A 20,867-nucleotide genomic window follows, 5' to 3' on the forward strand; every position below is an offset into this window, starting at 1 on the left:
TCTATTTCATTCTTCAGGTTTTTAAAGTGGTATGTTAATACTCAGAGATCTGATGCTGGGTTCTGGGCTTCCATCAGCACTGCCTGTTTCTGGGAATTAGGTTTTATTGCGACACAGCCATATCTGTTTATGTTTGGATGTTGCCTGTGGCTTCTTTCTCATTACAGCACTAGAAGCAAGTGATTGGTGACTGACTGTATATTTTGTCTGTTCTCAGTGTGTGTGTGTTTGTGTGTGTGTGTGTACTGTCATGTCTTCGCAGCGGGCAGCAGGCTGGAGAAAACTGATGCCAAAGCTTCAAGCTTTGGGTGGCCCAAGGCAGAATTCCTCCCTGGCCTCAGTATTTTTCCTCTCAAGGCTCTAAGATGATTCAGTGAGGCCCACCTACCTTCTGCCTTGCCCCACTCAATTAAATATTTACCTAGAACATACTTGCACAGGAACCTCTAGATTGGCCCAGACAGATTGACCCTGCTATGTTCATTATATACAGAGGTCAGCCTTGACATGAGGAACCAGTCTTAGGACAGGCAGTTGAAGTAAGGGAACAGTACTTACGGTTTAAGAACCAGGAGAGGCTGTGCATAAAGAGCTTAGCAGAAGCTAAGAGATGATCAACTCCTGTGACAGTGACCTTTTTCACTGATAGCCTGAAGAGTTGAGGCCAGGATGCAGTTGTGGACACTCAACAAGGTTTGGAGGTTCTGGGTGTCCGCTCCTTCCTCTAGTTCTTTACCTGGGTGTCCACAGCGAGACAGACAAGAACCTGTTCTGGTTTGCTTTCTGTTTCTGTGATAAGACCCCATGACCAGAAGCAACTTGAGGAACAGCTTTGCTTATTCAGCTTCAGAGTTCACCATCGAGGGAAGTCAGGGCAAGAACGGAAGCAGAAACCGTGGAGGAATGCCGCTTTCTTATACACCTGCTCAGGGATGGTACTGGCCGCATTGGCTTGAACTTTCCTCCATCAAGGAAATGCCCCACAGGTGTGCCCATGTGCCATTCTGATGGAGGCAATTCCCCATTGAAGGGTCCCAGGTATGAAGCTGACAGTCGGGATTAGGTGTCACAAACCCTGCACTGATAAACCAAACCTCTGCCAGAGATTATCCGATTGGTGCATCGTAGGTGTGGGGGGGGTACCTATTGCCAGTGGAAGCAGTCTTGAGAGGCCTACTGGCCTCAGCCTCATACTGGGGGTTTCAGGTAGCTTGGCAGGATAGCTGAGGCTGAAGTTCTCGATAGGAGGCGCTGTCATGGCCCTCTAATGAGAAGACCTAGGACACTGGTCCTCTGCCAGGCAGGAGGCAAGCATAGCTCTGCAACCTGGGCAACAATGCCTAGCATAGCTATGCTTCCCCGGAGTATCTGAAGGGCAATGCCTCTTTCCTGGACACTGCTTCTGTTTTGGGGTCACCCTGTCCATGCTACCTTTCCTCTAGCACCAAGACAGGACACAGCTTTGGGCTGTTTGTTTGTTTGTTTGTTTGTTTTTTGGCTGTTTGCCTATGTGCCCACCTGTGATGGCTGCACCAAGGCAGAAATTGGGACTATGGGTCAGGAAAATGCTGCCGTTTCCTTTAATGACAATGGCTGAGTCCAGATGTCAAATCCACAACAAATTTTTATCAGCTGCCATCCTGCGCCTGTCTGTGGCAGGTGGTTTAGTGACAGATCCATAAATACACCAGGGTCTTGTTTGGTTGGTTTCTTTGTTGTTGTTTTTGGAAGGAAGATCTTGATATATATCCCAGGCTGGCCTTGAACTCATGGTAATCCTACTGTAGCCTCCCAAGAGCTGAGATTAAAAGTGTGCATTACTACACCTGGCTTTTTCATGTTTTTTTAAACTCTTACCCAGAAATCTTGTTTTGCACCTCCAAGACACAGGCTATAGAGTAGTGGAGGGTTAATTGTGTCTGCACACACCTAAGCCTTCTGATGGACCCTGAAGAGCTCCAGATGCAAGGCAGGGTGGGCCGGTCATCATGTCTAGCTTGGTAAATTGGACTTCTGCGCCAATCTCAAAGGGCATTCAATAGATGCTCCTGGGAGAGGGCAGCTGCGTGGGGACTCAGGTTACTAGTATTGTAACCAGGCCCATCTTCCCGCTCTTGGCAGAGGAAGGGAACAGAGGGGCCAGGAGAGAGCCAAGCCTTTGAAAGAGGGCAGAACGTAGCTAGGAGTTGAAAACCCTACATTCTGCCTTGGCCCTGATAGGGTCTGTTGGTTTCCTGCCTCGGGAGAGGGACCTGACTCAGTGGCAGCCACAGGCCTGGACCACCATATTGCGTTCCCTGCGCAGGATGACATTGTTGTTTCTGTCATAGTAGAGCAGTGAGATGGCACTCAGCTCCGTGGGCACACAGCACACCTTGGGGACGACCTCTGGCTTCATCAGGTGTACCTAGTGGAGGGGATGCAGGCAGGGACGTGAGCCTCCTGCTCTCCGTTCCCACCCACTGCCCTTCCAGAAGGTCTTAGCCCCTTTGACCAACCCAAGGTCATTCTCCACCCCCAGCTAGGACAGGACCTTCCTTGCATGTTTGCCCTGCCCACTGCCCTCAGGACAGCACAGGCTCCAGGCTTGGAGGGGCTTTGGCACTCCCATCCTCAAGTCCTCAGCCACTTCTGTGGAGACTCAGGTAAACTTGCTGGTCCCCTGCACTGGGCACCATGGAGATGGAGCACCCTTTGGGGCCACAGTGCCCCACACTGCTCTGTGCTCTAGGTGTGAGCTACAAAGTCTCTCTTTCAGACTAAGCTAGAAATGTTCATGGAACAAATGAATAAATTCAAGAACTCTGCCACCCCGCCCCCTTGATGTGGCTCAACAGGCAACTTCAAAAGCAAGGCTCTTTGCAACTGATAAGCAGGCTGCATGGGGTCCCCATGTCTGTTTAGCTGTGTCACTGAGCTTGAAACAGGTGTCAGTCTTTCTACCCATCTTTAAAGCATCCACTTTCTGCCATCAGGTTGAATGTTTCCCAGGACATCCAGGCATCCAGCAAACACCAGTGCCCATTTTCAAAGGATGCCTTCATAATGGCTCTTGTTAACTCATAATACCCACTCTAGAACAGTGGTTCTCAACCTTCTAATGCTGCGATCCTTTAATACAGTTCCACATGTTGTGACCCCAGCCATAAAATTATTCCACTGATATTTCATGACTGTAATTTTGCTACTGCTATGAGTCATAATGTAAATATCTTGTATGCAGGGTATCTGATAATGTAATCCCTAAAAGAATTGTAACCCACAGGTTGAGAACCACTGTTCTAGAGCATCATTTGACACAACTGCCTAATAGGTAAACACAAGGCCAAGGGTCACTGGGTGCTAGGATTCTAAAATGTTTTAGAAGGAAGTTTCAGCACCAGATTCTACAAATACAGACATCCAGAGGAGACAAGGCCCAAAGAGCTGAGACTTCCTGGGTCACCCAGCCAGCATCAGGGCGGCCAGATCTACCAGGATACACAGGGCACATGTTGGGTCGTGCAGGCCCCAGTGGGCACTCCATCGGTTGTGTGCAGCCTCAGCCTGACTACAGAGCCGTATTGTGTTAGTCTGAGCCCCCCTTAAGCCCACAGGCTCCCACCTGTGGGTATGCACTGCATGCATGCTCCGTTATGACACCCATGTGAGCACCAACATTTACTGAGGGGCAGAAACCAAATGTCAAGGCTGAGCCTGCAGAGAGAGTTCTCTTGTGTCATTCTTCCTTGCACCCTCATGCCTTTCCAGTCTCTCAGGTCCAAGGAAAACTACTGTGACACTTACCAGGGCCTGCATGGTGGCATGGTTGGTGGAATTCATGCAGGAGTTCAGTGGGTAGATGCACTCCCCCTCGCAGTAATAGGCTGAGTAGCCCTGGGGGGCAATGACGGAGTTCTGTGGTGGGAAAAGGGGAGTTACATCAGTGGGTCCTTCCCAGACCATGGGCACAGCTCCTGTCACTGGATGACCCGAGGCTCTGTGCCCTCACCCTTTCAGTGACCCTCAGCAAGCCAGGCTGGACCCCAGCTGTGACCTTCACACCTCACCCTCCTCTGCTGTCTCCTCCACAGCTGCCCATGTCTCCTGCAGCAGGAAGAGCCAGAAGCCCTGCCTGCCCAGCCTCAGTTTCCCTGTTGTAGTGCTGACAGTTTAGTGGGTAGAGGGCTCAGGCTGCCTCTATTTTCTTGGCTATTATATATAAATAAAGGCCCAGTAGCTCCACCTCCACCCTGGAGACACAGCAGACTCTACAGGTGGCATTCAGAAGAGAGGCAGAAATTACCAGCCAGCCGAGTTCCCGGAAGCTGACGTAGAGCTCATGCCTGCTGCAAACCTCTCTGCCATGGGAGCCGTGGCCATCATCTGCAGGGAAAGGAGGGTACACAGTCTATTCAGGGGTCCCGCTCTTCAGAGTTGCCATGGGTGCTCCCGGTGTGGGGGTGACGTGACAGGAACATTTACAATGAAGGATAACAGGAAACTAAACCATTGGAATCACAAGTTCCACTTCCGGATCCCTGCTCATGCCATAACCCAGCTCAGCAGTGCTCAGTGGCTCCTCATCACCAGAGTATGGCCATGTTTGGCATGATCTCTCACCTTGCTGCCTCGGGGCCTCCGGACTTTCCAGCAAACACCCCAGCAGGACCCTAGCACACCCAGCGTCTGCTTTCCTCTGCAGACTGCAACCCACCCTCCCTGCCAGACACACCCCAAAGGTCAAGGGACTCCCATCAGCTCCACTGGAAAGTCACCGCTTTGTAAAGAGGCCTCTGACGACGCTCAGCTCCACCCTCACCAAAGATCCCTGGGAGTTTGTTGGGGTGTGACAGCTGGTTGATTTTATTTAGCTGTCTCTTCCTCTTCAGTGGCCTCACTGTCCGAGGGGCCCGCACAGGGCTCAGGCTCGCCCTGAAGAAACCAACCATGAAAGGCTGTCTGGAGCGTGGTGCTTGCTGTCCTAGCAGACCAGCCAGGCCAGGATCCAAGCTGTGCCCTAGGAGACAGAGGAAGAGAGAGACTGAGTTGGGGGTGGTGGCCTGGCAACTATGAACCTCAGTTTCCTCATGTGGAACCAACCATAGCACTCTGGCCAGCAGATCTGAGGTGGCAGGGACAGGGACCTCAGGAGCCACAACATCCTTGCTGGTGATAACCTGACAGACCTGGGAACCATTTGACACACGTCAAGGGATTTGCCCATTAACTTCTTCCTCACTCAGTCCTCACTGTAACCCAAGACAGAATCACTCAAGAGATGACCAGAGCCCACCGATGGGGATGCTCAGGTCTGGGGCTCCCTTGGTCCAGTGACCCAACACCCAAGTCCTATCAAGCTGCACTTTCTGGGGACTAGAAGGTGTGGTTCATGACACACCAGCTCATGGCAGCCTCTGCAAGCTTGCTCATCCAAGGTGAGGGCATTCACTGCCCCTCTGATGCCCAAACCAAGGCCACAGGCTGGACAGGGACAGAGGTCAGAACAGTCACAGAGTTAAGGGTTCAGTTCACATCAGGCTCATTCAGTGCCAAGTGTGTGTTCACCAGGCCAGCCAAGAGCTTCCAAGAAAGGAGGGGTTCTGGGAGACAGACCAGACAAGGCTGGTCTTGTCCCCAGGAAGAGTGGAACCTATGAAGGGGGCTTCCACCCCAGATCCACTGAGGACTCCAGAGGCCTCCCAGCAGTCAGCCCAGAAGAGCAAGGCCTCCCCTGCCAGCTCTGGCTCTGCTCGGGCAGCCCTGCCAGTGGCCCCTGTCCATCCTCATGGTATGTGAAGCAGGCGGGTGGCCCATTTGTGTAACCCAGCACACAGATGAGGCGCCCTTGTTCGCTGACTCGTCCCAAGCACCAACGCACACAAACGTGCGTGCACGTGCGTATACAAACTCCAACACTAACGTGGCTTAGGGGAAGGGGTGCTGTACGCTCAGTGCCCTGGTTCCGCCACCAGTGCTGAAGGAAATGGAAAAGAACCAGAGGGCTGAGGCCACAGCTCGGTAGAAGAGCACTTCCCCAGTAAGCGTGAAGCCTTAGGTACAATCCCCAACACAAAACCGTAACGAAAGAAGACATTCCTATGTTCATGCACACTCGGGTCTGTTTACTCCACTTGCACTCTACCAGGCTCTTCAGTACACAGAGGTCAGGGCCACTGTCCTGTGGTGGACAGTCCACTCAAAGGCCAGCCCTTCAAGCAGCTGGGCTCCACACCAGTGTCCACCAGCCACAAAGGAAGGAGGAAGAAAGGAAGGAAGGAAATGAAAAAAGAAAGATAAAAAAACTCAGATCAATCTAACCTTTGACCTATGATGTCACATACCACCAACAAATCTGGGTAGCCCAGTGAGACTCCATCCCAGGACCATGGTTGAGAGCTGTGGGGCGAGGGTTGGGGCTGCAGGTGCACCCCAGGAAGAGACTCAGATGCGTCAGGCAGGAAGCACAGAGTGAAATGGAAGCAGGTGTGAGGAGCAGAGCCTCAGGCAGAGAGGGAAAGATGGGGGGAGAGGGCCCCAGAGCTCCACGCTGGGAGGACAGAGCAGCTGTGAGCAGGAAGGGCGAGGAAAGCCACCACGACAGACCCCTACAAATGACACAAGGGACAAGTCCATGCTATTTACGGTGAAGTCTCAGAGCCCCGGCTGCTGAGGGTCAGCACTCTAGGCTCAGCCGCTTTTGTTTTCCTTCTCTGTAACTGGTCCTCCAGGCCCTGCTGGGCACACCCAGAGCAGCCCCTGGCTGACCTCCTCAGAGCCAGGCTGTGTGGGTGCTGGGGACCTCTGGGGGCTCTCGAGGCCAAGTGAGCTGGACTGAGAGCCCATGGGTGCAGCTAAGCCAAGGTTCCCACTTTACAGTCTCACAAACTAAGACCCCGAGAGAGCATCAGCTGCTCAAAGCCTGGACCACACGGCTGTAGAGCGGGATTCTACCCTGCCCAGCACGAGGTGGAGGCCTGAGTGAGGAGAAGCCCGTGGGGACTGAGGCTGCCGGTTCTGGAGTTCTGTATCTAAGGGCCCGGGAGGAGCTCTCCTTGCCCAGGCTGGCATACACCTTCCCCACCAGCTCTGCTCCTTGTCCCCCATCGTTAGACTGGACCCTAACTAGTAGGGGTACCAGGCTGCCCAGCTCTGAGTAGAAAAGATTGGGTGGACGTGTTTCTCGGGTGCACACACGCATGCACACACACGCACGCATCTCCATAACGTCTTACACTTTAGTTGTGAGACACAGATTCAGAATGGCAGACCCCAGAGCTGCCACACTTGGGTGAGGGAGGGAGGCCAGCTGTCCTTCCGGAACAGAATGTCAGCGTGGTGTGGGCTTTGGTGGACACTGCGTCTTACTGGATAGGAACCCATGCCCGCCACTGATGAGATTCTAGACCCCGCCTGCGCGAAGCCCAGGCCTCTCCCAACACGCACTGGGACTGTTTGGGCACAGTGGGTCTTCCAGGAGGAGGACCAGCACCAACCCTTTTCCCAGTCTCCGCCTGCAGGACGCGCCTGCCTGCCTTCCAGGCACACCAGAGCAGCTACCAGGAAGAAGTGGGGTGCAGGGGGATTTGGGAGAACGAAATTAGGAACGGAAACTGGAGCCCCGGAGAACCCAGAGGGTCAAAGTGGAGTGTTCCCCCTGTCCACAGCCCTCAGTCCTGCATTTCGGGGCAGCCGTAAAGGGGCACCAGGTCAGCTCCGGGGGACGTCTTCCTGCCCTCAGGGCTTTCTCTACATTTCATGATTGAGCTATGAGGGCAGCCCTGGTGCTGAGACCTGCCAGGACACCTCGTATGCGGAGGTCACAGAAAGCGGGAGAGGGGGCCAGTGTCCGCTGTGGTTTCAGTGGAGGGCTTCAGTCAGGCACAGGCTCGGCTTAGGGTTTTTAATGAAAATCACTCGGCTCTTGAGATAGCATCTATCAGCCGGAAGCCCAAGGAGCCAGTGGCCCAGGGGTCAAGCTCTGCTCAGGATGTCCAGCCCGGGTGGGAGGGGCCAGGGCTCCTCAAGCGTCAGTTTGGATCTGCTGCATGGGCTTGAGGTTGGGGCACACGTTGAAGGAGCAGGCTGTCGTGGCCTTGATCTCCTCCATCGAGGAGCCCTCCCACATCTCCACCAGCGTCAGCCCCTTCTTCCGGTCCACTTTAAACACGGCCTTCTCGGTGATGATGAGGTCCACGCAGCGTTTGCCGGTCAGGGGCATGGTGCATTTAGCCAGGATTTTGGGCTCCTTGTTCTTGGTGCAGTGTTCCATCGTGACCACCACTTTGGTCTTGTCGCCGGACACCAAGTCCATGGCCCCGCCCATGCCCTTCACCTTCTTGCCAGGCACCATCCAGTTAGCCAGGTCTCCGTACTGGGAGACCTGCATGGCGCCGAGCATGGTGAGCTGGATGTGTCCCCCGCGGATCATGGCGAAGGAGTCGTCGCTGGAGAAGAAGCAGCCCCCGGGAATCACCGTCACCGTCTGCTTGCCCGCGTTGATGATGTCGGCGTCCACTTCGTTCTTCATGGGGAAGGGGCCCAGGCCCAGGATGCCGTTTTCGCTCTGCAGGTAGACCGTCATCTTGGGACTGATGTAGTTGCTGGCCAGGACGGGGATGCCGATGCCCAGGTTGGCGTACATGCCGTCCTCGAACTCGAGAGCCGCGCGCTTGATGATGCGCGTCCTGGGGCTGTCCTGCTTGAGCCCGGGCGCGTCCTGGCTGTCGCGCGTGGTCAGGCGTTCGATGCGCTTCTCGTACTTGGGGCCCTGGATCACGCGGTCCACGTAGATGTTGGGGATGTGGATGTCCTCCGGGTGGAAGGAGCCCACGTCCACGATCTCCTCCACCTCCACCACGGAGACGTCCGCGGCCTTGCACATGGGCACGTTGAAGTTGCGCGCGCTGCCCCGGAAGATCACGTTGCCCGAGCGGTCGGCCTTCCAGCCCTTGACCAGGGCGAAGTCGGCGCGGATGGCGTGCTCCAGCAGGTAGTGGCGGCCCTTGAACTCGCGCACCTCCCGCGGCTGGCTCAGGGTGACCAGGTGGCCGTCGGGCGAGTACCGGATCGGGGCGCCCCCTTCCTGCACCAGCGTGCCGTAGCCCGTGGGCGTGTAGAAGGCGGGCAAGCCCGCGCCCCCCGCGCGGATGCGCTCGGCCAGCGTGCCCTGAGGCGTCATCTCCAGGTCCAGCTCGCCGTTCAGGTACAACTTCTCGCAGAGCGAGTTCTCCCCCAGGTACGAGCACACCACGCGCTTGACCTGATTGGAGGCCAGCAGGATGCCCAGGCCGAAGTCCTCCACGCCCACGTTGCTGCTGACGATCTTCAGGTCCTTGACGCCCTTCGTCCTCAGCGCGGCGATCAGGTTCTCGGGGATGCCGCAGAGCCCGAAGCCCCCGAGCATGACGGTCGCCTCGTCATTGATGCCCTCCAGCGCCTCCACGGGGTCCTTGTAGAAGTAGACGCGCCCGCAGCGGTTGCTAGCGAAGCAGCGGGCGAGGCGGTGGGGCAGTGCGAGCCGCGGTCGGCAGGCAGAGACCCCGCGTGGGAGCGCCCACGCCAGATGCCTCAGCGCCATCGTCCACGGGCCGCGAGGCTACCAGGTCTGGGACGGAGAGGGAAAGGCCGGGCGCACCCTGGGAGCGCGGCCCACGCTACCTCTGCGCTGGCTGCGTCACAGAGCAGGGAGGACCCGGCCAGAGGCCGCCGCGGGTCTCACTCTGCTGAGGTCACCCTCGGCCATCCCTGGCCCGTCTCTCAAGAGCCTTGTGCAGACACTTCAAACGCTTGGTTAATGCTGCTGACAGCTGGCAGGCAGTGAGTGCTGGGCCGCTGCGACTAGGAGATCTCACCCTGGGGGTGGGGGGCGAGTTTAAGAGCCCCCACCTTGAGGGGCTGAAGTTAGCCCAGTCTTTTAAAGCCACAGACCCACCTGTCACCCCTGCCGTTAAACTGCTCTAAACTCTCCAAGCGCCTTGCCAGTTTTCTCTAACTCAGACTGACCCCTGCCTCCTCTCTGCCCCTCTCCTTCCGAGTTATCCCCCAGCCCTTTGCTGAACCCCAGAGAGGCCATTCTCCTGCCCTGCTGTCCTTTCTGTCCTCACCGCCCATCGCAGAGGAAGTGTCCCAGGCAACCCCTGAGTGGAGCAGTCAGGGCAAACCTCTGAGCAGGGGAAACTGAGGCTTTAACTGACTCCCAATGCTGCAGAGCTGCGCCGGAACCTGGGGTGCAGACCCCTCGCCCCTTCTTCCTGGTTACAGCACAAAAGTGGAGGCCTGCTGCCCAGAGAGAAGGGCCTTTTTTCCTGGAGGGGATCCCAGAGCTGGCTCTCAGGAGGTCGGCTGAGGGACAGGAAGGCCTCCCCTTGTCCAGGACCTTACCACTGACACCTCAAGAAGGGCCAAGATGGGGCTGGAGAAATGGCTTGGCAGTTAAGAGCACTAAATGTTCTCCTAGACGACCCCGGTTCAATTCCTAGCACCCACACTTGTCAGTTCACAACTGTCTGTAATTCCACTTCAGGGGATTCATGGCACCAGACACGCATGTGGTGCACACGTAAATCCAAGCAGGCAACATCCCATACATATAAAATAAGTAAATAAACGATTAAATAAGAGAGAAAAGCCGAGCATGGCCCAGTGTGCGGGCCCTGTGGACTAGCCCGGCAGCCTCTCCTGGAACCATCTCCCAAGAACCCCAGGGCTGCTCCCCGCTGAGTCCTGGGGCCTCACCTTCCTCGGTTTCCACGTAGAGGCGGAGTCCCAGGTCCTTGTTATGGTTCAGCAACCAGCGGTCACTGGCTGCCGTGATGTCCAGCACCAGCCAGCCCTCGTCCCCAGATCGGAGCGTCTGAAGATCCAAAAAGAACAAGTCAGACTCCCTGTGGACATGAAAGAACAATTAACCAAGGGTCGAGGTCAGCACAGCTGCCTGTATCCTGTGCCTGCCTGGGGACCACTTTCAGAGCCTCCTCCTCGCTTGCTCTGGGCTGGCCTCCTTGGGTACCACATTTCACTGATAACCAACCCCCGACATTTTGCTGTGTCCGTGTGCTGATGAGGGCACTAGCTCAGGGTCCTATTGAGGGCCACAGCCTCGTAGCAGGACAGGGAGTTCCAGGCCAAGCCCTTTTCTCATGTCTGAGGCTCTTCTCCCTGGAGGCTCCCATCTCCTTTCTTGGAAATGCACCCTCTGGGCAGGACCCTGGCCAGAGCCTAGAGCATGAGGTGGGGTGGCCATCTGGGCAGAGGAAAGGTACCTGTTGGAGTGCTCCTGGACCACCTCGAACATGCTGACGTGGAGGGTTGTGTTGAGCGGGTGGGGGCTGGGCTCTTTATATATCCGGAACTCAGCAGCCGTGACAGTCTCCCCGGCAGGGATCTGGCTTAGGTCAAAATGGAATTCCTTCCAGTGTGGCTCCTGGTAGCCTAAGGTACGGTCACGCTCCACTGCAAGACAACGTGGGGGTGGGTCATCACCAGAGGCCAGGATGGCTTGTTCTCTGAGTAGGACCCCAGATAGCCCGGGTGGGGCCAGGCCTGCTGTACATACAGGCTTGGTCTCCCTGGGTGCACACCAGGCCCCAAAAGGCGTGGGAGTGGGAAGACTCAGCAAGTGCTCAGCAGGCCCCCTGGACCCACAGATGAAGCACAGCGCCTCCTCTCAGAGCTCAGGCCAAGCACCAGGTGGTCACTGGTCCCAAGGCAGAAAATCACCACAGTTCCAGGGGAAAACCCTGTGGACAGGGATATGACTGGCTAAATTTCAGGGGAACAGAGGACTCCCAGAGCCTGCCCTTGATCTAACAGCCGAGCTGGGCTGTTAGGGCTGTGCCTGAATTTCCCTCAGTGTTCTGGAAGAGGAACGGTCAGCAGTAGAAGGACCTTAGGGAAGGGAGGGCCACCCAGTACCAGCAAGAAGGGGACATAGGCCCCACATTTCCTATAGGGGACAGGAGGAAACGGGGCAGAATTGGAGTAGAAAGGACTAAAACGCAAACTAGGGTCACAGGGCCCTGGACAGGCTATCATGTTCTGGAGAGGTCTGTCCCACTGGGTTTTGGGTTCTAAATAGGCTTCTTGGAAGAGGTGAGCTCTAAACAGGCTTTGGAGGATGGGAGGGTGTCTTAGCAGCAGACAACAGTACTCTCAGCAGAGGAGAGATGGTGTACATTGGAATGCTACCCTCAGACGCTTATTGTGGGGTGCAGCTGTGAACTAAGCCTGCGGTGAGCACAATGCTGTGCTCTGACCAGTGGGGAGGCCAAGAGTCTGCGAGTCCAACTATAAAACTCCAAGAAGGTGAGGAGAGGAAAGCATGGGCATGGCAGCTGACATGAGCTCCAGAATGGGCACAGCTGTCAGGGCAGAGGCCAAATCTGAAGAACAAATCCTGCACTTACCCCGCTGTGCAGAAATGCCCAAGGAAGAATGTTTAAGGAGCCTCCTTTCACTATTGTTTTGTTTTTTTTTTTTTCCCAAGACAGGGTTTCTCTTTGTAGCCCTAGCTATCCTGAAAATCACTCTACTGTAGACCAGGCTGGCCTTGAACTCTCAGAGATCCAGGGGAGACAACTTTCTGTCTTTCTGTAAGGACCTAAGCCAGCAATGACTGGCATAGGGCTGGAGAGGGCTAGGGGGCAGATTTGCCTTTGTAGGGACAGGTGGAAGGCTGGAAGATGGAAAGGAGAGAGTCCCATAGCACCTCAGGGTGTCTTTTAAGTTTTACAATCAGAGCAAGTTTTCCGGTGTCTTTCTCTGACAGATGTAGTTCTCTGCTCATTTCTGCACAGGTGGGGCACCACAGTGAACAAGGCAGTTAAGTTTAGCACTAATGGGGTTTAACATACAAGGGAGAAAGCCTGGCACGGTGCTGCATGCCTTTGATCCCAGTGCTCAGGCAGTGGCAGACAGAGAGCTCTGTGAGTTCAAAGCCAGGCTGGCCTACACAGTGAGTTCCAGGACAGCAGAGGCTAGATAGTGAGACCCTATCTCAAAATAAATAAATAAATAAATAAATGAAAATTTAAAAAAAATGTGGTGATAAAAAAAATCTTGTAAATATGTGAGGTATAGGGTTGAATCCCAGCACCATCTCCTCCCCACACTCCATAAAAAAAAAAAAAAAAGCCATCTAGCCATCTAGGGAATGTCTTTTCTTTGTAGGTGGTGTTAGGAAAATAGAAGTGGCCACAGGTTCAAGAATGATGGAGAGAAGAGAGGGTTGGATGCTTCCCACATGATGCTCAGGACAGCCTTTGAGAAAGTAACAGGTAAAATCGGGCAGGTAACTGTCAGCAGGATAGACTTGTAGTACTGGCAGCCACGCTGCGTAGCGGCTTCTGGGGATTCTGTGCAAGAATCCCAGACATGCTGGACCAAACCATGAGAAGCCACCCAAAAGGCAATGCCCTGGGCACAGAGAAAGCTGTACTCGGTTCCACGGGTACCTGTGCTGGCTAGTTTTATGTCACTTTGACGAGAGCTAGAGTTACTTAGAAAGCCTCCATAAGACCAGCCTGGAGGCAAGGCCTGTGGGGTAATGTCTTGACTAATGCTCGGCGTGGGAGGACCAGCCCACTGTGGGCAGTGCTACCCCTGGGCAAGTAGTTCTGAGTTGTATAAGAAAGTAGGCTAAGTAAGCCGGTAAGCAGCTTTGCTGTCTGGTCTCTACTTCAGTTCCTGGCTCCAGGTTCCTGCCCTGACTTCCCTCAGTGGTGGAAGGTGACCAGGCCCTGGGTCTGTCCCCTTCCCATGGCTTAGCTGCCCCCCTAGACCTTGAGCTCTTTAGGGCAGTGGTTGAACATGTCCGGTGGATGGATGGCCTGCAGCAGCCTGTTCATCAAGCCGCTGTGTTGTGGGGACAGAGGGTGAGCTTGGGCCCTTCCCAGGACACTGGCTCAGTGTCCATCACTCACAACTCCCAGGTTTGGGGTTGTGGTTGCTGTTGCTGGTCTGTGCACCATGTCACAGAGGGTCCCCATTAGATACTGTGATGTCTGCACTTGCTGGGAGATTTGCTTCCTTTCCTGATGGAGGGTGGAGACAGGCTCCCCAGGCCCTGAGGAAGAGGGACTGGGCCTGACTGCCCTGTGCTGCTGGCAGCAAAGCCTGATGGGCCCACCCTGGTCTCCTGCAGGACCTCAGAGGAGGGTGGGCCCTTGGGTTGGTGGCCTGTGCATCCTGCACCCAAAGGAATTTCTCCCACCAGGAGCCCTGGTGCTGTGGTGAGGCCCAGGCTCACTCCTGCGATATTTTCAGCACTGAGTCTCTGCACTGACTTTTTTCACAGGCCGTTTTCATAAACGGCCTGCACACATAATTACCGGTCCAGTCCTCAGCTGGCTCCAGGCCCCAAATTAAAAGGGAACACCCGCACAGGCCACCACATCAAGACTGCTGAGGTAAAAAATAATTCCCAGGAGATGTGAGCAAGGGTGCGATTGCTCCAGAAGAAACTCAAGAAGGTGGTCCATAATGACACATCCCCTCTTGCCTGAGGGGAGGGAAGGAGGCTTCCGTGAGAAGGTGGCCTGAGTGTGCTTCTCCACCCCATGACTCATCCCTAAAGGAATCCCAGTCAGTAGGAAAGGGTGGGCACAGTTTGAGTAGGAAATGGGAAGGTCTTCAGGGTTGGGGTTCAGAGGCAGGGAAACTGAGGCCCAAAGGTTCTGCTGAGGTCACATGTGGGCTCAGGGTAGGGTGACACTGACTTTCAGACTCCGCCGTGGAACTGAGCGGCCCTGGAGCTCCACAGGTGGTATATGGGGAGGAGGTGACCCAGCATTCTCTCCACGAGGACCCTAGACGGCCTGCTGAAGCCACCGTCCTCTGGCTGCGTCCCACAGAACCGGGGATGTCAGGAGGCGCCCACAGATGTGCTCACTGCTGGCTCTGCACAGATGGGGACAGCCGCCTGATGCTGCTCTCTGTGCTCCCTGACTCCTGCTGGGCTCCCTCCCTCCCCTCTGCCAGTCTGCCCAGTGTGCCCACCTGCACACAGCGACTGTGGCACATGATGGGGTGAGGGCCACAGAGAATCTAATTTGGCTTGTTTCTGCATTGTTCAGTTTGTCTAAGGCCAGGAAAGATGTGAGCTGACTGTGGCCCCAAATCTGACAGACAGAAAAGGCCAAGCAGCCTAAGAATTGGGGAGTACCATTCAATCTGGGGAGGAGCTTGTCTCTCAGGGATGAAGTCAGGCTGAGAGCTATGAAGACTTCCCAAAACTGGAGGTGGTCATGAGTATAGTTCAAAGGTAGAACCATGCACCCAGGAAGGGCAAGGCCCCAGGAGAGAGGGGGTGATGTTAAAGCTGATTTGGGGGGTGGGTTGCTAGAATTTGAACTCAAGGTCTCAGTAACGTTTTCAGGCAAGCCTTAAACTACACATGCCTCTACTTTAGCTTCCAAGTTGCTGGGTCTGTAGGCACACGCCTTTAGGCCAGAAACAAAGGCTCAGTGGTAAAGGGCTTGCCGTGAATTCGTGAGACGGAAACTCAAACCCCAGAACCAATGTGAAAAGCTCAGCAGGCAAGGTGGCTGCCTGTAATCCCCGCACTTGGGTAGCAGATATGTGCTCTGCAAGGCGAGCTGTCTACCTAGACGAGTAGCCGTGGTGTACTCTGCGGTAAATAAAGTGGTCAGCTTCACTCCCTCCCGCACCACACACATGCACCTGTGTGCACATAGATGCCCACCCACATGCATACGAACGTCAAAGCACACCTCATGTGCACACATAATCAATAGTAGTGTATTTTTAAATAAAACAGCCCAAATGAATTTTTGCCAACAGGAATCAAAGAGCCCTGGGGATACCGGCTGGTAAAGTCGGGATTCCTGTAGGAGCCCCTGATTTTGGATGGTTTTAATTTTATATATAACGAGCACGTGGAAGTTCTGTGAATCCAGGGACACTTATGAACAGGATCCTCCTCGGCTGATAACATATATTCTCATTTATGGTAGCTCTTAGTGCATCTAGGGACAGGCCAGGCCCCAGGCTGAAGATGAAGGCAGCTGCACGGAGGACAGAGGCACCGGATGCAGGCTGCTGTGTGGCCCCGGGAGGACCCCAGCCTTCTCTGAGCCTCACTCTCCTGCGGTGGTGCTTGCCAGTGGAGGTCTGGGCACAAGGCCAGCACAATTATCATCTCACTCAGCCCTGCAGCCCCTTAAGACGAGCATCTCCATTTCACAGAGGGGGAAACTGAGGCTCAGAGAGGGGGGCCAGGATAGGTCAGATCACAGGGAGAGTAGGCATGGCATCTGGGTAGGAATTCTCTCAGTGTGAGTCAGAAGACCCTTGACCCCGCCCTTCTCAGGTCCTCTTGCTTCCAAATGGGGGTGGGGAGAGGTGTCTATCATCCGTGACCACCACCTTCATGTATGTGTTCTCTGTCCCTTCCACTGGAATGTCATCTCTGAAAGGACACAGGCAGTGTGACTTCCCCCACAACTGGAACCAGGAGCCAGGCCTCATGGCACATAGTAGGTACTGCGTGATTACTTATGGGAGGAATAGATGAGTGAATGAATGAATGAGTGAAGAAATGAAGGAATTCTCTGGCAAAGAGTCAAAGGAAGGGACCCTGAGGTCAGTGGTGAGCAAGTCTAGCTGGTCACAAGGCTGGTGGGGGCAGAGCAGCTTTAGCTGGGTCTCTAATGCCCACACGGTCTCATGCCCTCAGATCCGGCCACCATAGTCCATTGCTGCCCCTGCCCTGGGCCATGTGAGGCCTCGGGAACAGAAGCTCCTGGGCTGGGAAAGGGGCCAGGGCAGTGCAGATGGCCACACTGCTGTCCTGCCTGGACTCTGCGTGTCATGGCTGCTTGTGCCTCACTCTCCCATCCAGAGCAGCGCACCTGCCTGTCCACTGATACCAGCACGGCTGGTCCTTCCTGCCTCCTTCCACCCTTGGGAAGGGCAGGAGGGCCCGAGGCCACCCAGCCCAGGGACGGGGCCGTGAGCACGCAGGTGTCTCTGAGACAGAGCCAAGGGTCAGGGCTGGAGGGCATCTTGGTTTTCTGATATATCACGGCAGACACCGGCAAGAAACAGAGGACCACAGGATCGAGGACACATGGGTGGAGACAAGCGGGGACCAAGGGCAGATCCGGGAGGGACAGGAGTTGGGTCTGGTGCTGACCCTACCAGCTTAGTTCAGGGATCTCCCTTCTCTGAGCACTCCAGGGTCTGCTGTCACATCTGCGCCACAGTGTCACAGCCACTGATGTCACCGAGATGCTGCTGCTTCAGGTGGCATGCCGGCTCAGCCCGGCTTGCCAACAGGAGGCATCTGAGGTATGTGTGTAACACACGGGGCCTGGTAGTCATCAGGTAAAAATCACTCTGGCCAGTGTGTCAGAATAAAGAGGGCACTCAACAGTGAGTCTGCACCAAACACCAAACAAAGACCTGCTTTTTCATTCCACAGATCCTGCTGGGACACTCGGGTAATATGGGGGGGGGGGGCAACATGACTTTGTAGGAAACACAATTTTGGAATCTATAACTATGGCTGTGGCCTTAGACACAGCCCAGGGGGCCTGGGCTAGCCATTTAACCTGAGCCCCATAAAGCAGGGATTCCCAAATAATTCACATGCTGTTGCTAGGAGCCAACAAGTGGAAGAATGTGAAAGGTCAGAGATCTTCTGGACTGGAAGAAAATTCTAAGCACAGGGCACACGGCTTTTGGTCGGCTTTTAGAATCTATTTCTAGATTCTGAATATGCACAAGACACAGACACGTGGGAATGTCTACTTTGTGCCCTCTTTCTGTGTTTGTATGTGGGCTTTGACACAGGGTCTCACTCTGATGCCCAGACTTGCCCTGAAGCTGTAGCAATCCTCCTGTCTCAGCCTCCTGAGCACTGGGATTGACAAGCGAGAGTCACCGTGAACAGCTCACTTGAGAATTTTGTCTTATGTACAAAGCTGAACAGCAGGTTAGGGATCAACAGGAATCGGATCGGTTCACTTTCATTGGCTCTCTGCTCGCCCATTGCCATCCCTAGTTATCTACCAGGAGTCCCAGAAGGGAGTAATGTGCAGCTTGGAGAGAGCGAAACGATGCCAGATTTGCTAAAGGTGCATTGCCGTACTGGGCCCTGCTCTGCCCACAGCAACAGTTCCCACCAGAGAAAGCTGGGGGCGGGGCATAAGGCATGGGCTGGGTGGTGACTCATTTTCATCAGAGGCGCCCCTGGGGACATTCTTGGGCAACTCTATCCTTACGTTTTCTATTCCTGCACCCTAGGTCAGCCTGTCCTGAGCCTGGAAAGCCAGGCTCTGTCCCACACATGGTCTGTCCCAAGTGTGTAAGCCTGGTCTTTAAGCAGGGAGGCAGTACCCAGATCCCACAGGCTGCAACCCCTCCTGGCTATGGGCTCTCGGGGCTGCCTGTCCTTCACTGCCCTCTCCCCTCCCCCCACCTCAGCCACCAGCAGCAGAGGTGTGGTCGTCCCCCTGTCCTGCCTTCAGGTAGGAAGTGGATGAGGACACCGTAAGACTGCTGCTACCTATGCTGCTACCCTAGAAAGCCCTCCTTACCCTGGAAGGAATTCACAAAGCTGAGCACCGGACACAGAGCCAGGCAGCCTGGGCCTTATCAGGCTGTTTCCAGGCTGCCGCTGCCTTCCTGACCTTGCCTGGGGAATAACGCGTGCTGCTGGGTGGATGAGCAATACAGTGGGTACAAGGGGCTGGCGGCCATGGCAAGGTCCTTTGTTTCCCTGCTGCCTTTCCCTAGTCCCCTGCCCCAGCCCAGCCCCAGGCTTGTCTGTGGCAGACAGGAGCAAAGCAGGTGAGGACCTGACTGAAAGTACATGCTCATAACCACAGATAAAGGCTTTGGGGAAAAACGCCTTTAAGACTAGTAGGGAAAAGTGGTCCTGAGGTCAAGAGACACCTGGAGAAAGGAGGAGCCAGGCTCTGGGAGAACGGACTCACAGCTGCCGGGTCATTCCCTGGCCTGTACACTCTCCATGCCAGGCCAAGGTCCAGCCTCTGGGGCCAGGCCCACAAGGCTACAGTCATGGTCTGAGTGTGTCCACTCCACCTCCTGACAGTGCACCCCACCCACCCACTTCCTGCTGCACAGAAGGAGCCCGCTGTCAGGGCACGAGGGTCAGCTCTGGTCACTTTGATGATATGACCACAGGCTTCCACACTGAACTTTGTCCCTCTCTTCAGGGCTGCTTTTATCACAAGGACAGCATCACAGCCTCTGTTTACTCATCCGTCTCCCCAGAATGACTGTCTTCCGGTGCCACCTAGGGGACCTGGGCATCACCAGATTTCTACTCCTGAGCGTCATGGTGGGCAAAGGCGGGGGGGGGGGGGAAGGAGGAGGATGCCGGGGGGGGGGGGGTCTGAACTAGTCCTCAGACCTTCCAGTCCTGACCCCTGTAGTCCTCACTTCCCTGCGGTCAGGTCTACCGCACCGCGACTCTCCGTGCCAGGCCCCTCACACTCCAGGACAGCCTCCCCGGACAGGCGGCCATGCGCCCTCCACGTGGAGGTTGAGACTACCCTGGGTCCCTCCCCACCACTCACCCATGTTGACGAAGCTCACGACCAGGTCAGCTCGGTCCAGGTGAGGCTGAGGGGACCGGCCGCTGCCAGCCTCCATGGCGTGGTACAGGTCCAGCATGAAGAGGGGCGCGGACGCTGGCTGCCTGGCAGCGGCGGGTGGCGCTCGGGACCGGGGCCGCCTAGGCAGCCCGAGTACCGCCAGAATCTCGCGCTGCATGTGGCGGCGCTCGTGGACTCCCAGGCGACGCTGGGGAAAGACGTGCGGGGGACGCGGGAGGTGGCCGCCACCCAGGGCGCACAGAGCCAGGCCAAGCAGCCAGAGGAGCCCGGGACGCGCGTCCATCTCGCACGCTCAGCGGAGGCGCATCTGGCGATGCCCCGACGGCAAGGATGGGACAGCGCGGGGGATCCCGAGTTCGCACCTGTCGCGGGCAGCTCTGCGGAGACCGCGCGCTCCGCTCTCGGCCGGCGGTAGCCGCCCCTGTGGGTCCCCGCAGAGCAACCCGGGCTCCCGCAGCGCCGACCCCCTGCTGTCCGGAGCCTGACCCGCCTTTGGGGCAAGACCCGGGAGCGCTTCCTCAGCCCCGCCTCTGCCTGGACCGACCAATGGGGGCTCGGGGGCGGGTCCGAGCGCGGGCGCAGGTTCGCCGGGTGTGCGAACCGCTGCTGCTGCGGGGTGTCTGGGGTGAGGGGGTGAGGGGCGAGCAACGGGTGTGGCCCCGAGGTGGATATCGGGGTGGGGTCGGACAGAGGCCGTCTAAGGTGTTTCGGGTCCGGGTTCAGCTGCCCTGGCGCATCCCGGGCTCCGCGCGGAGGCGTCCGTGTCTCTGCAGCAGATACCTGCGCCTTGGGGCGGGTCGTTCCGCGTCGGGCCGGATCCTGAGTGCGGGAGCCGGGGTAGGACCCGCAGTTACGCGTCTCCGCACGAGCCCAGAGTTCCGGCCATCCCGGCTGGGCGGGTGCCAGCTGTGCCTCGAGCATGGGGCACACATTCCGTCGCCAGAAGCAATCAGGGTCTGGCCTCGTGACTCCCCGCCTCCCTGGCGCCTTTCCCGCCGTCCCGGGAGCGCTGCCTGCAAATGCCTCCCTGTGCGCTCGCTCTGTGCGCCCGGCCCTGAGGACCCCGCTGCTGCTACAGCCCCGAACGGAATCTGGGCTATGCCGGAGGAGGGAAACCGAGGCACACAGAGATTGAACACCTTACCTCAAGTCTCACCAACAGTCGAACCAGAGAGCTTCCGGCAAAGAGTGGCTTTTGAAGAGGCTCCCACGAGAAATGCCATGAAGGGCTACAGGGTTTTGACCAATTATGGATTCTCCAGAGTGGATTCAAAATAAAATCCC

At 56.1% G+C, this 20,867-nt stretch overlaps 2 protein-coding genes across 2 annotated transcripts; both read right to left on the bottom strand.

Annotated features, from left to right (window-relative positions):
- Window positions 1-1,566: 1,566 nt before the first annotated feature.
- On the bottom strand, window positions 1,567-20,130 carry LOC132653010 (bone morphogenetic protein 8B). Its single transcript, XM_060379640.1, has 7 exons — window positions 19,545-20,130; window positions 11,244-11,433; window positions 10,717-10,865; window positions 4,802-4,999; window positions 4,286-4,365; window positions 3,787-3,897; window positions 1,567-2,407 (listed from the first exon to the last, which is right to left on the bottom strand). The coding sequence occupies exons 1-7, from the start codon at window positions 19,864-19,866 to the stop codon at window positions 2,258-2,260; spliced, it is 1,200 nt and encodes a 399-aa protein (XP_060235623.1). The 5' UTR covers window positions 19,867-20,130; the 3' UTR covers window positions 1,567-2,257.
- LOC110549954 (succinyl-CoA:3-ketoacid coenzyme A transferase 2A, mitochondrial) lies at window positions 7,959-9,693 on the bottom strand. The gene has a single exon (XM_021639470.2). It carries the CDS (start codon window positions 9,557-9,559, stop codon window positions 8,003-8,005), a length of 1,557 nt encoding a protein of 518 aa, XP_021495145.2. The 5' UTR covers window positions 9,560-9,693; the 3' UTR covers window positions 7,959-8,002.
- Window positions 20,131-20,867: the final 737 nt, after the last annotated feature.

Source organism: Meriones unguiculatus, chromosome 3 (genome assembly GCF_030254825.1).
Source record: "Meriones unguiculatus strain TT.TT164.6M chromosome 3, Bangor_MerUng_6.1, whole genome shotgun sequence".
NCBI lineage: Eukaryota > Metazoa > Chordata > Mammalia > Rodentia > Muridae > Meriones > Meriones unguiculatus.